Source organism: Molossus molossus, unplaced genomic scaffold (genome assembly GCF_014108415.1).
Source record: "Molossus molossus isolate mMolMol1 unplaced genomic scaffold, mMolMol1.p scaffold_m16_p_14, whole genome shotgun sequence".
Classification (NCBI taxonomy): Eukaryota; Metazoa; Chordata; class Mammalia; order Chiroptera; family Molossidae; genus Molossus; species Molossus molossus.
This window is the reverse complement of record NW_023425349.1, coordinates 52,956,217-52,968,934: the sequence shown is the minus strand read 5'-3', so window position 1 is coordinate 52,968,934 and position 12,718 is coordinate 52,956,217. Positions and strand designations below refer to the sequence as shown.

The 12,718-nt window shown below is 42.1% G+C and overlaps 1 protein-coding gene across 4 annotated transcripts in view; it reads right to left on the bottom strand.

Moving 5' to 3' along the window:
• Nucleotides 1–12,718, bottom strand: part of KANK1 (KN motif and ankyrin repeat domains 1) — a 196,159-nt gene that overhangs the window by 53,753 nt on the left and 129,688 nt on the right. For 2 of the 4 annotated variants that reach the window (XM_036261121.1, XM_036261122.1), the window contains exon 3: nt 12,109–12,227. In XM_036261121.1, coding sequence (XP_036117014.1) covers nt 12,109–12,145 — 37 coding nt within the window. In that variant the 5' untranslated portion in view covers nt 12,146–12,227. Of the gene's footprint in view, nt 1–791; nt 837–4,576; nt 4,778–12,108; nt 12,228–12,718 lie in introns of those variants that run through there. The other 2 variants (XM_036261123.1, XM_036261125.1) reach the window with 2 other exon arrangements.

The following is a 12,718-nucleotide window of genomic DNA, read 5'->3' as shown; positions in this document are numbered from 1 at the left end:
CTTTCCACTGGGAGTATCTGAGAACACTTGTTGGAAGAGGTTAAGAGAGGAAACAGGACTTGAAGGATAAGAAGGACTTATATCAATAGATATGGGAAAGACATCCAGATGACGAGAACAGTGCTTTGAGCAAAGCCACTAAGAGGGAAACGGCAGAATGGCACTGGGGGACAGCAGCTGGGAGGGTGCAGAAGACCCCTCATCTTTCACAGCTCTCGGAGAGCTGGCGTCCTGCTACCTGGAGCTCACCACGACTTCTGCAAGCATCAGGACTGAAGAAACAGAAACAGACCCTGAATTCTATCAAAATAAGGCCAAAAACAACAGCTCAGAGTTAAGAGAAGGGAACCGAGATTAAAGTTAGTGAAAGATAAAATGTTTGGAGACAAAGAAAAAAATAACAAAAGTATAGCAAGCTGCCCGATCCTTAATCTTGCCAGCCATCCTTAACAAAACAAAATCACAAAGTAGTGCGAATAAGGCAAGGACACACCAACTGTCACAGGGCCTGAGGGTTGGTCCATCACACACAAGAGGAGAACAGCTGCCTTTCTGCCAAGTAAACTTCTGTGTAGTCACTGAAAAGTGAGCTGCTGAATGAATGAACTGGCTAAACTGAAGTATTTCTATTGAGTTTTGAGTTGCACCTTCCGGTAGTCTCCAAGTGACACCCCGGTTTAAATTCACCACTCTTTGGGAAGTTTACTTTTTCATCATCAAAATGTCCAGAGGACAGAATACCAGAGAATAATACACCAAAGGAAAAGCCCCCAGCTCTAAGCCCCTTTTACCTTTCTGAAGATTTTCTGGTCTTGGGTTTCTCCACTTAAAGCAGTCTCCCGAGGTGGCGTGAGTTCCAGCAGCTGTTTTCTAGTGCCCCAAAATGTCCACGCACCCCTCAGAGAATCCACAGCTCGTGTGTGTGTGTTGTAGGACAGTGGAAGGCAGTGCTCAGGGCCTGCTGGGACTCCTTACGGGACAGGCTGACAGAGCTTGTGATGTGATGTGACCGTGTCCCCTCCCAGGGCCAAACAGCTGTCCCTGGGCATGCTCGAAGCTGTGGAAAGCGTGGTGCTAATGGAAAAATCTGGTGGCACAGGACTTTGGTGTTTTGCAATTTTTTCCTGTAGGCTGCATTGCTGGAATGGTCTGACATGCAAACCAGTCCCTCCTCCCCTCCCAGCCTACACACTTCCAGGTCTCCACCCCGTGTGCTATAAAAATCAGTGTATCATCGGGCTGATTCACTCCTGGAAGAGGCGGAGTGTCAGTGAGGATACATGCTGCCTAAAGCCGGCAGGTATACTGTCTCCTCTGCCGGGTCAGCGGAAGACAAATCCATCTTTGTCTTCACAGTCGGAGGGGAACACGCCAAAAGGGCTGCCTCAAAACTCATCTCCCTGATGGGTTCCTGACAGGAATAAAGCATCCTAACCACTCAATCTGAAACGCTGGGAAAAAGGAAATAAATTCGCTGTGCCTTGGTGGCTGTGTGGAATTAGATGAGGGGGTACTGAGAGCAGAGAGTAGACTATTTTGGGTGTTAGTTATAAAACATAAGAGTTGATGCACATGAACGAAGGTTTTAAAAATAGTAACCAGCCCTGGCCGGTTTGGCTCAGTGGTTGGAGCGTTGGCGTGAGGACCAGAGAGTCCTGGGTTCGGTTCCCGCTAGGGGCACATACCCCCCCCCCCCCAAAAATAAATAAATAAATGAATGAATGAATAAATAAATAAATAAAGGTAGTAAGCAGCTGGATTACGAATTATTAGAACTATCACATCTGCCTCCCTCGTTTGTGTTTCTAGTCTGGGAATATTCTCCCCGTTTCCTTCCAGGAGACTCTGCAATGTGCCCACCAGTGAGGAAGACGGATGAGCACGCCTTGGCCTGATGGATGGTTGATGCAGGAGAAAAGGACACTCAGAAAATGGGCGGGGATGGGGAAATCCGGCAGGACAAGCTGAATCAATGTTTTCACAAAATTATTTGCAAAGCCGATGGGATTTATCAACTAAACCAAACATTGTGAAACTAAATTTAGAAAATCACATGACTATCTCTTGATTCTACCTAACGGAAATCATGTCCAAAATATAAAAGATCCCTCAGAGAGAAAACATCTCCAATTAAATAAAATCATCAAAAAGAACCTAAAATTCACTTAGTACTTGTAACTATTAATAGCTTAACTTCCACAAACTATGACTCTAGTACCAGCTCCTTTAAATAAAGGTTCACATGGTCAAATTATAACCATGTCCACAACCTTTGATCTAGCTGGGAGAGCTGTCGGATCTGGCTTGTTACAAAGATGGAGTAAGAGTATATAGTACAAAGGTTTAACTTTCTGGATAAGAACAAATCCCATGAACCCAACAATGTGTCCACTGGCCCAGTTCCCTCTCATGTGTATAGTTCTGCTTTTCCATCTGTTCATTAGAAAGGCCTTCTGAGTATTATAGAATGTTATTTAATCTGAATTTTCAGCCATGGCTTGCTCCAAGAACTGCCAGGATTAGAAATCTAGTCACTATTTTTTTTTTAAATCCTCAAAATAGCGGCATGCTTATTTTTAAATGTGAGATCACTAAGGTTATATATACAAATGGGCTGCACAGTTTAAAACTTCTCATTTTCAGGCTTCATAATGAACTACAGCCCAAAAGCAGAACCAGGCTCAGCCTCTAAATCACAAGCATAATCGTTGAGCATATGGAAATGAGTAAATCAGTTACAGCTCACACCAAAATTATCCAGCAGGGAGCGGAAAAAGGGAGACATGGATTTTTTTTTAACTTAGAATTTCTAGAAGTGTTTGAATGACTCTTACAGAATCTGATTTCCTGATTGAGTCTTCCTTGAGGTTTTTATTAGCGAAGTCTACTCAATGAAATTTTAATTAAAATCTGTTGCCAGAAAAGAGGAAGAATTCACTACTCCTGTGAATTTGAGAATTAGGCTATTTTTCACGCCAGATCAAAACATACAGCTTTTTTTTCTTCTTTTCTCTCTCTCTCTCTTTTTTTTTTTTTGGTACAGAAAAGGACCCCAGAGCAAAAACTGAGAGCTTTAGTCACTCATTTTCCAAGTCCACACAAACCTTTCTGAGAAACTACACAAAGGAGGTAAACTGGAATAATCCAGGACGCAGGAAGAAGGCAAACCCTGGAAAAGGAAGCGAGTTATACTTTGGATGGGCTGGGCTGGCCCACTCGCGTCCTTCAAGAAAGAGGGGAAGTGCATAATCAGAAATCAGTGCCAATATTCACGATGGGAAGTGTGCGCTGAGCCGGGCACAGGACACTCAAATCCCTGTAGGAAGGGCCTTATTATGCAGTTTTAGAAGGACAGTAACAGCGCAAGCTCTAACACAGTGAATCTGCCTCCAGGGTTCTTATTTTGTGTCTTTTCTTTCTTGTTGGCACCCACAAAGCACCTGGGCAGAAATCTCCAACCGAAGGGTCTCTCTGCCCAGCACCCAGGTCCTATCCTTCCTCTACTCCAGGAGGCTGATCCTCTCAGGAAGTACCTTCCTCCTTAGCTGGAGAGCCAATCGCCTGGCTGAAATCAGCTGCTTAACCCTTGAGGAACCCATTAGGACTCGCTCAAGGTTTGGAGTTAAGAAAGCTTATAAGGTGAAGCTGGTTAAAACCTGAACCCTGTGAACAAGCAAGCCCGGATCAGGGAGGGACTCTTCAGAACCTCTGAAGGGGCTGGATGAATTCTGGGGTTTTGTTTAGCCAGATAGGCACGACACCAAAACCCAGGGTCCCCTATATGTAGGTAGTCTCAGCATTTCAACAGTTATGAAATTCAAATATACATAAGTACTTTTTACTTAATGAAATAACTATCTTCTCATACACTATCACTATGAGAAAATAAATTATTTCATTTATAAACTTCAGTGTGAAATGCGCCTTTAATAGACTAACAATAATTTCTTCTAAAGCTGAAATGCACAATCTAATTAAATTCAATTATTAAACACATTAAATAATCAGATGAAGCTGCATCATGTACTAAATGCACATAAGGCATTAGCTTTCTTTGTTAATTTGGCTCTATAAAATAATTCACACTAAGAAAAAAATAACTTAATCAACATAACCCCTACTGCGAAGGACATTTTATTCTTAACAGTCTACTTCTGGGTCTTATAAATTTTCTGAAATTACATACTTTCCCCTTGATCTGTTTAATCAGAACTTTACAGACACACCACTTCTGATTTTTAACGTCAACAGAATGCCTTAAACAAAGAGAAGAGACCCTCCATATTGAACTGGCTTAGCCATGACCTGTGTGAGCTGGACACGCGTGTTTTGTCATCTGAAAGTAGGGCAGGGAGGTTGGACAGGTAAACTAAAAAAGGCCCCCTCCTCTAGCTTACAGGTTTTTGTCCTGCCCTCTCAGCTTTTCTGATATACCACTGAACGGACCACTTATGGGAGAATGCAAAGCTCAAGTAGGAACACACATTTGACCTTTTTGCGAATCGACTCAGGAGACCCTGCCAGGTCATGACGGCTGCCCACCCACAAAAGCAGCCCCCGTTTCTAATCAGCTCACCCTCTGCCTCTGAACTGCTGCTAATGCAGATGTCAGTCGGGGGCTCACCACCAAGAACACACCGCCTCTGCCGTGCTCCCGGACGTTCTTCACACAGTCCCAGAAAGCACCCGGGAGGTTCCAGCCAGACCAGCCTGTGCAAATCGGTCTTGTACTTGACAAACAGCACGCAGTTCCTGCTGTCAGGGTCACTGAAGTGGGCTCAGAGTTCGGTTTGAGAAATACTGCTGTCCAGGAAAAATATTTACACAACCGAGAGTGGGCTGCACTGGATGGCAGCGTTCCACCTGCGCTGCCGGCCGGCTCTGGCTCCGACTGACTGACCGGGGGTGTCAGTGGCCTTTGTACCCCATTTCAGATCAGCATGGAGACAAAACCTGGAGCCGGATAACTGACTAGGGTCACAAGGTTTTATGCAATGTATTATATTAATTTAAAATGACAACCACATTTTAATGCAATTCAATAAGGACTTTAATGAGTAAATAATGTATCTGGAATGTAATTTAGGCTGTGAAAGAGAAATAGCAAGAGAGGGGAAAACTGCAATAACCATCAAAGGCACATATTAGCAAAAAAAAAAAAAAAAGATGGTGATGGTAGATACAGTCGCTCCATAAGGCTCATCTATTTATTTCATGGAGCTGTTAGACTCCGGACAGTAAGACAATCCCTGCCCCAGGGCCAAGCATCCGACAGGACCGGCTCAGCGGCACCTGTGCAGATGTTCGTCAGATCAGGAGCACACGACGGGGACAGCGAGGTCCTCTGATATCGGACCAGCACTTTACACCTTAAAAAGTGTTTTTTTTTTTAATGGCTACTGTTTCATTTCTTTTTCTCTCACAAGAATCCTGTGAAGAAGGTAGGGCAAATATTATCTTCATCTGACAAATAAGGTACTTATTATTTGGCTTCTAAAGAGATGCTAAGCTCTAATTAAAGTTTCACAACATTAATTAGTGTTTAGAGAGGTATCAATCAGTGCATCCAGTTTACAACATGATCCAGAAACTTGGGAAAAAGTCAAATGTGCCCATCCCTAACATGCCTCACCAGGGAAGCCCCCCGCCCCCTTTACTTCCTAATTAGACGTAAGAAAAGAGAACAGCCAGGATCAAGTTATGATGCTCATTCTCACTACATTCACAAATGACATTAGAGTCCTCTTAGTGATACCATAATAAAATGTTGTAAATTAATAAAAACAAAACTGTGCCAGTCATCAGAAGTCCAATGAAGTTTCTGGGGAAAAAGAGGTAACACTGGCCAGTTTGGCTCAGCGGTAGAGCATCGGCCCTCGGACCAATGCATCGCGGGTTTGTCCCCGGCCCTGGTCAGGGTTGTTCAGGAGGCAACCAGTCAATGTGTCCCTCTCACATCAATGTTTCTCTCTCTCTCCCTCCCACTCTGTCTGAAGATAAATAGAAAAATATCCTCGGGAGGATTTAAAAAAAGAGGTAACATGGACAATGACTGATGCTGATGGGGTGGGCAGTAAGAAAAAAGATGCAACAGGTAGGGTTGCTAGGTTCAGCAAATAAAAAGAGGACACACTGTTAAATTTGAATTTCAGGTAAACAAAAATACTTTTAAAGTATAAATATGCCTCTATTTTATCTGGAGACTCTGTCTACAGGACACTTCAACTTCAACTAGAAGTGGGTAGGGATTTTTGCCTGTTTTGCTTACTGCTGTACCCCCAGTGCCCAGAACAATGCCTGGCACACCGTAGGTGCTCAGGGATATTTTCCATGTACTAGTAAAGTTTGTTTCTTGAGCTGGGTGGTATGCACATGGGTATCTGCTATGTCACCTTTGCACATTTTGTATGTCTGAAATGCATTGTCATAAATTTAACAAATTACAGTATTAACTCACTGCTCTTATTTTCAAATCAGCACCTTTTTTCCAATCTAACTGAAGGGCTTACTAGGGAAGTCAGTCTAAGAGGACTTGTGACTCGTCCCTTATCCAATTTAGACCCTAAATGGGGATGTGAATGTGGGGTGATCAGTCGTCAGCTGTTTCTACAGCCAAGGGCACAGTGTGGCCAGGTGGTGTTTTTTCCAGTTGCTCTACGATTGCTTTGGCTTTTTTCTTAAAACCATGAATAGTGTTTCCTTTGCCGATGCCCTGCCTCCAACTTCACGTGGGATTTCTCTTCAAGTTCTATGGAGCACAGTGATTTTCCAGGGGAAGGGGTGGGAGGACCCCTTTTAGGTATAACACATCTAGGGGAAGTATAATTTTATTTAAAAAAATTTGTTTAATCTTCACCCGAGGATATTTTTCCATTTATCTTCAGATAGAGTGGAATAGAGGGAGGGAGGAATGAGGACAGGAGGGAGGGAGGGAGGAAGGGGGGGGGGGAGAGAGAGAGAGAGAGAGAGAGATATCAATGTAAAAAAGACACATTCAACTGGCTGCCTCCCACATGGCCCTGACCAGGACCGGGGATGAACTGCAACCGAGGCTCGTGCCCTTGACCGTTATTGAACCAATGACTCATTGGTCTGAGGCCGATGCTCTAACCACTGAGCAAAACTGGCCAGGGTGGGAAGTATAATTTTAAAAGGCATATTTAGCTCTGGCCGATTTGGCTCAGCAGTTAAAGCCTCCGCCCTCAGACCAAGGAGTCTCGGGTTCAATTCCCTGTCAGGGGCATTATACTTCAGTTGCACATTCTGATGTCGAGCTCGTGCAGGAGGCAACCAACTGATGTCTCTCTTTCTCTCTCTCCCTTCCCCCCTCCCATTCTATCCAAGAAATCAAGGGAAAAATAGCCTTGGGTGAGGAAGGAAGGAAGGAAGGAAGGAAGGAAGGAAGGAAGGAAGGAAGGAAGGAAGGAAGGAAGGAGAAAGAAAGAAAGAAAGAAAGAAAGAAAGAAAGAAAGAAAGAAAGAAAGAAAGAAAGAAAGAAAGAAAGAAAAGCATATTCAATATTATACTTTACCTTTGGGAAATAAAAAACAACCATATCATTTACTCCACATTTAGAACTCCTTCTAAACTACCCAAATAATTCATCTTTTTCTCATGGCAAAGATGAGTAACCAGACTTCATTAGCTGCCATAAGCCCTCTTCATCCCATCTTAATCTGGGGCCTGTGAATGTTACATTAATTACACTTCAAAATAGCATATTTTTAATCAGCATGCATTTTTGCATTATTTGAATTTGCCTTAAAAACGAAACAAAACACACAAACAGTGGGCAGGTATTTCTTTTATAATGCAAACTGGGAAAAGAAAAGGTAAAATGATTTTTATAAGCACGATCTCAGCCCTGTAAAATATATAAAATTTAAAGACTACCTGTAAAATAGCGAAATTTATTTCTGGGTGGTAGTAGTTACCAGTAATTCTTGCTTTATTTTCTTAGACAATACTACCTGTCTATATTTTAAAATGTTCTATACCAAGCATCACATATATGCATATGTACTCACATGTACATGTAGATACAATGTAGATATGTTTAGATAGCTGTGTGTAAGTGATTAAGGTAATTGTGTATGACTGAGCCTCTAATCAGATTTGCTTACAGGTTTACAGAGGTCATGGTGACTAGAATAAACAAAAACTTCCCCTTGCCTGGTCCAGATACCTTGTGCGCATTAACAATCCATACCCTGAAACCCAGACATCGTAAATTAGAGAGCTTTCCTTTATGTTCAGACTCAGTGCCCAGACCTATAAGGCAGGATACAGGAAAAGATGAAAGGTTATAGCTGGAAAAGGTCAGGAACAAAGAGAAAACAGAAACCCCAGGACAAGTCAAGCTGGAAGAGAAATTAGGGACAAATGGGGGTAGATATCTAAGCCCTTGAAGATAGATTTTGTCAGAGACTCCAGAGGGTGGAGGTCTGAGGCCCCAACAACCCCAAGCCCCCCCCCCCCCCGCCCCCGAGAGCATGAATGGAGTAGGGCAGGAAAGGGAGATCACAGCATCACAGGGTTGGAACCCACCCACAGCGCTCAAGTAATAAAAGTGTTTCAGTCTCCTTTCTTATCAAATATTTTACTATGAAAACAAGTAATAATCCTGACTTTTCTCAGTTCACTTAGGTAACTAATTTACTGAGCTCCTCTTTGCTACCACAAAGGGATGATAGTGCTGGTGACTATGACAACAGCATCATCTCATCAGACCACTGTGAGGATTAAGTATGATAATGCAGGCAAAGCATCCTGGGTATCATAGTACACAGCAAGTGTTCATTAAGTGTTAGATACTGTCATTCATATTTTATTGCTGACAGCTGTCCTGAGCAGAATTTAGAAGTTCCAAGAAGTTGGGCAGTAGAAAGGACAAGCAAAAGAATGGACGAAATGAACAACTGAGTTTATCTGGGTTTGGTTCTCAGCAAATTATAGCTTTTTTTATTTTTTATTTTTATTTATTTATTTTTTATCCTCACCCGAGGACATTTTTCCATTTTTTGTTCAGATAGAGCAGGAGGGAGAGAGAGGAAGAGAGAGAGAGAGAAACATCAATGTGAAGGGGCACATTGAGTGGCTGCCACCCGCACAACCAACCAGGGTCGGGGACAAACTGCAACCAAATTATAGCTTTTTTTAAAAAAAATTCTCACCCGAGGATATTTTTCCATTGGTTGTTTTTAGATAGAGTGCAAGGGAGGAAGGAAGAATGAGAGAGAGAAACATCCATGTGAGAGAAACACATAGATTGGTGGCCTCCCACACAAACCCAACTCAGGCTGGGGATCAAACAAGCAACCCAGGTACATGCCCTTGACTGAAATCGAACCCGAGACCCTTTGATTCACAGGCTGATGCTCTAACTGCTGAGCCAAACTGGCCAAGGCAAATTATAGCATTCTTGCCAGAGTGGATACTCGCAGTTGGGATTGCTGAAATAAAGTCACATACATGTACATCATATACAAAAATAAAACTCAAAATGGATTAAGGACTGAAATGTAATAAGACCTAAAACCATAAAACTCCCAGAAGAAAACATAGGCAGTAAACTATTTAATAGCAGTCTTAGTACTATATTTTTGGATATGTCTCCACAAGCAAGGTAAACAAAAGCAACAATAAAACACACAAAAACAAATGGGACTTCATCAAACTAAAAAGCTTCTGCACAGCAAAGGAAACCAAGAAAACAAAAAGACAACCTAATAAATAGGAGAATATATTTGCAAATGATATATTTGGTAAGAGGTTGATATCCAGAATATATAAGGAACTTACACAACTCAATAATGAAACATAAACAATCTGATCAAAAAATGGGCAAAGAACATGAAGACCCATTTCTCTAAAGAAGACGTACAGATGATGGCCAACAGACTTATGAAAAGATGCTCAACATCACTCATCATCAGGGAAATGAAAATGAAAATCACAATGAGATACCACCTCAGACCAGTCAGAATGAGTATTATCAAAAAGTCCACACCTGGCCAGGGTGACTCAGTGGACTGAGCGTTGCCCCATGGACTGAGAAGTCCCAGTTCGATTCCCAGTGAGGGCACTTCCAGCAGGGAGCCTGCAGGAAGTAGCAGATTGATGTTTCTCTCTCACATTGATGTTTCTCTCTCTCCCTTCTTTGCTCTCTAAAAATCAATAAAAACATATATTTTTTAAAAAGTCCCAAAATAACAAGTGTTGGCAAGGATGTGCACCGTTGGTGGGACCAGAAACTGGAGAGTCCTCAAAAAACTAAACTAGGCCCTGGCCAGTTTGGCTCAGCGGTTAGAGCGTCGGCCTGCAGTCCGGTGAGACCCGGGTTCGGTTCCCGCTAAGGGCATGTACTTCGGTTGCAGTTTGTCCCCGGCCCTGGTTGGTCGTGCGGGTGGCAGCCACTCAATGTGTCCCTTCACATCGATGTTTCTCTCTCTCTCTCTTCCTCTCTCTCCCTCCCACTCTACCTGTACACAAAATGGAAAAATATCCTCGGGTGAGGATAAAAAACAAAAAAAACTAAACTAAACTAGAACTACCATATGACCTGTCCTGGGTATTTATCCTAAAAAAAAAAAAAGGAAGACATTAATTTGAAAAGATATACGCTCCCCTATGTTTACTGCAACATTATTTACAATAGCCAAGATATGGAAGCAACCGGGGTGTCTGTCAATAGATGAATGAATAATGAAGATATGGTACATGTATACAATGGAATACTACCCCCATCAACAAAAAAGAATGAAATCCTGCTACTTGCAACAACATGGATGGAACTAGAGGGTATTGTGCTAAGTGAAATAAGTCAGATAGCAAAAGACAAATACCGTATGATTTCACTTATATGTAGAATTTAAAAAAAAAAACCACTCATACAAACAAAGAACGCATTGATGGCTGTCGGCGGGGTGGGGTGGGGTGGGGGGGGTGGAGAGATGAGTGAAAAAGGTGACGGGAAATAGTCAATACAACTGTGATAAATTTGCACAGTGACAGATGGTTACTAGAGTTAGTATGGTAATCGCACTGTAAGATACACAAGTGTTGAATCACTAAGTTGTACACCTGAAAATACTATAATATTGTCTGCCAACTATAATAAAAAATTATTATTTTTTGGGGGAAAAAAGGCACATATGTGGGCTAGGTGTGCCCACCCACTTCAGAGGTCTCTTTCTCCTGCTGTTACCTTTAAAAGCAGCACCCCCCTCCCCCCGTTTTTAATAGTTTACATACTGTATTGTTCTATGAATTTCTCTCAAGTTTTATATAAACAATACTGGAATAGATATGCAAACTACAAAGGTCTCTAATAGAACCAAAGTGAGAAGTAGAAGGTAAGTCCTTACAATTCATAACACGGCTTGAATGAAAATCTGAGAAAATCACTTGAATGAACATACCCTTCTCTTCCTCCCTCGCTTTCCCTCTACGCAGCAACATCAAACAGAACTGCTTGGGAGTAGATACTATGAACTGGTTTTAAGCATCCAAACTAATTTCCTCTGTCATCCTTCGATCCCTCATAAAGAAGAGCCGGGGAGGATACATTATACTTGCATCAGCTCTCAGGAGTTGACATTCATCTTTCAGCACTTCAACAGAACTGACTTAAGTAATAATTTGCCTAACTGATTTCTGTACATAAAGACTCAAAAACAGAAGCAAATTCGCGAACAGATTAAGAAATAAAACAAACAAACAAACAAACAAACAAACAAACCACCCGACTTGAATGGGTAGAAAATTGCTTTGAACGCGGCTGGTGTGGCTCAGTGGATTGAGCATCCTCCCATGGACTGAGAGCTCCCTGAGAGATTCCCAGTCAGGGCACATGCCTGGGTTGCAGGCTCAATCCCCAGTGCGGGGCATGCAGGAGGCAGCCAGTCGATGTTTCTTTCTCACATTAATGTTTCTATCTGTCTCTTCCTTCCTCTCTCTCTAAAATATCAATAAAAACATAAGAAAAAGAAAATTGCTTTGAAATTCTAGTTATCTAGGCAACTTGCTATTATCTATCCATTTAACTAAAAGAGAAATTAGAAATGAGTTTGCGCATAGACATACATTCACACTCCAGAACACAGTTACCTGAGGCACAGCCGTTAACCTTTGTGGCGTGAGCCATGCTGGCTTGAGTCCAATGACAGATCTAGAAAGAAGTGAGGAGTCATGCAAATTTATGCATCAAGTTCTCAAACGCATTCAACCTGAAACAATAAAAAGAAACCCATAAAAATGGATCATTTAAAAATATGTACAACACTAAATCTTAGACTTCTGTTTACACAGATGACTGCTAATGGAGAAAGCAAAGCTGAATGGGGGGAGAGAACCAGTGGGCCAAGCTGTGGCTGCCCTGGACCTGGTCACCAGGGACTAAGCGAGTAACATGCCCATAGGTGCACCAGTGGATGGGCATTGAGAGCAGGTCTGTAGACATAATGCTCTTATGGGAAGCAACACTGGTTACCCAGAAATGTGACTTTTCAGGAGAGTGGTCTTCAAATACAAACGACCTCCTAATGTGTACCACTCTGTAGCACTTCATGAGCTTTTGGTTTTTAAGCATAGTCTCCTTTCCAAATGTCAGTCCAAGAATTCATTTACTCAATTTCAACTTAAAGCAGTTGTTACACCAAATGTTCACATTTTAAATAAGATTAACTTCCTGGTAATTTTTTTGAGATATCACAATTCT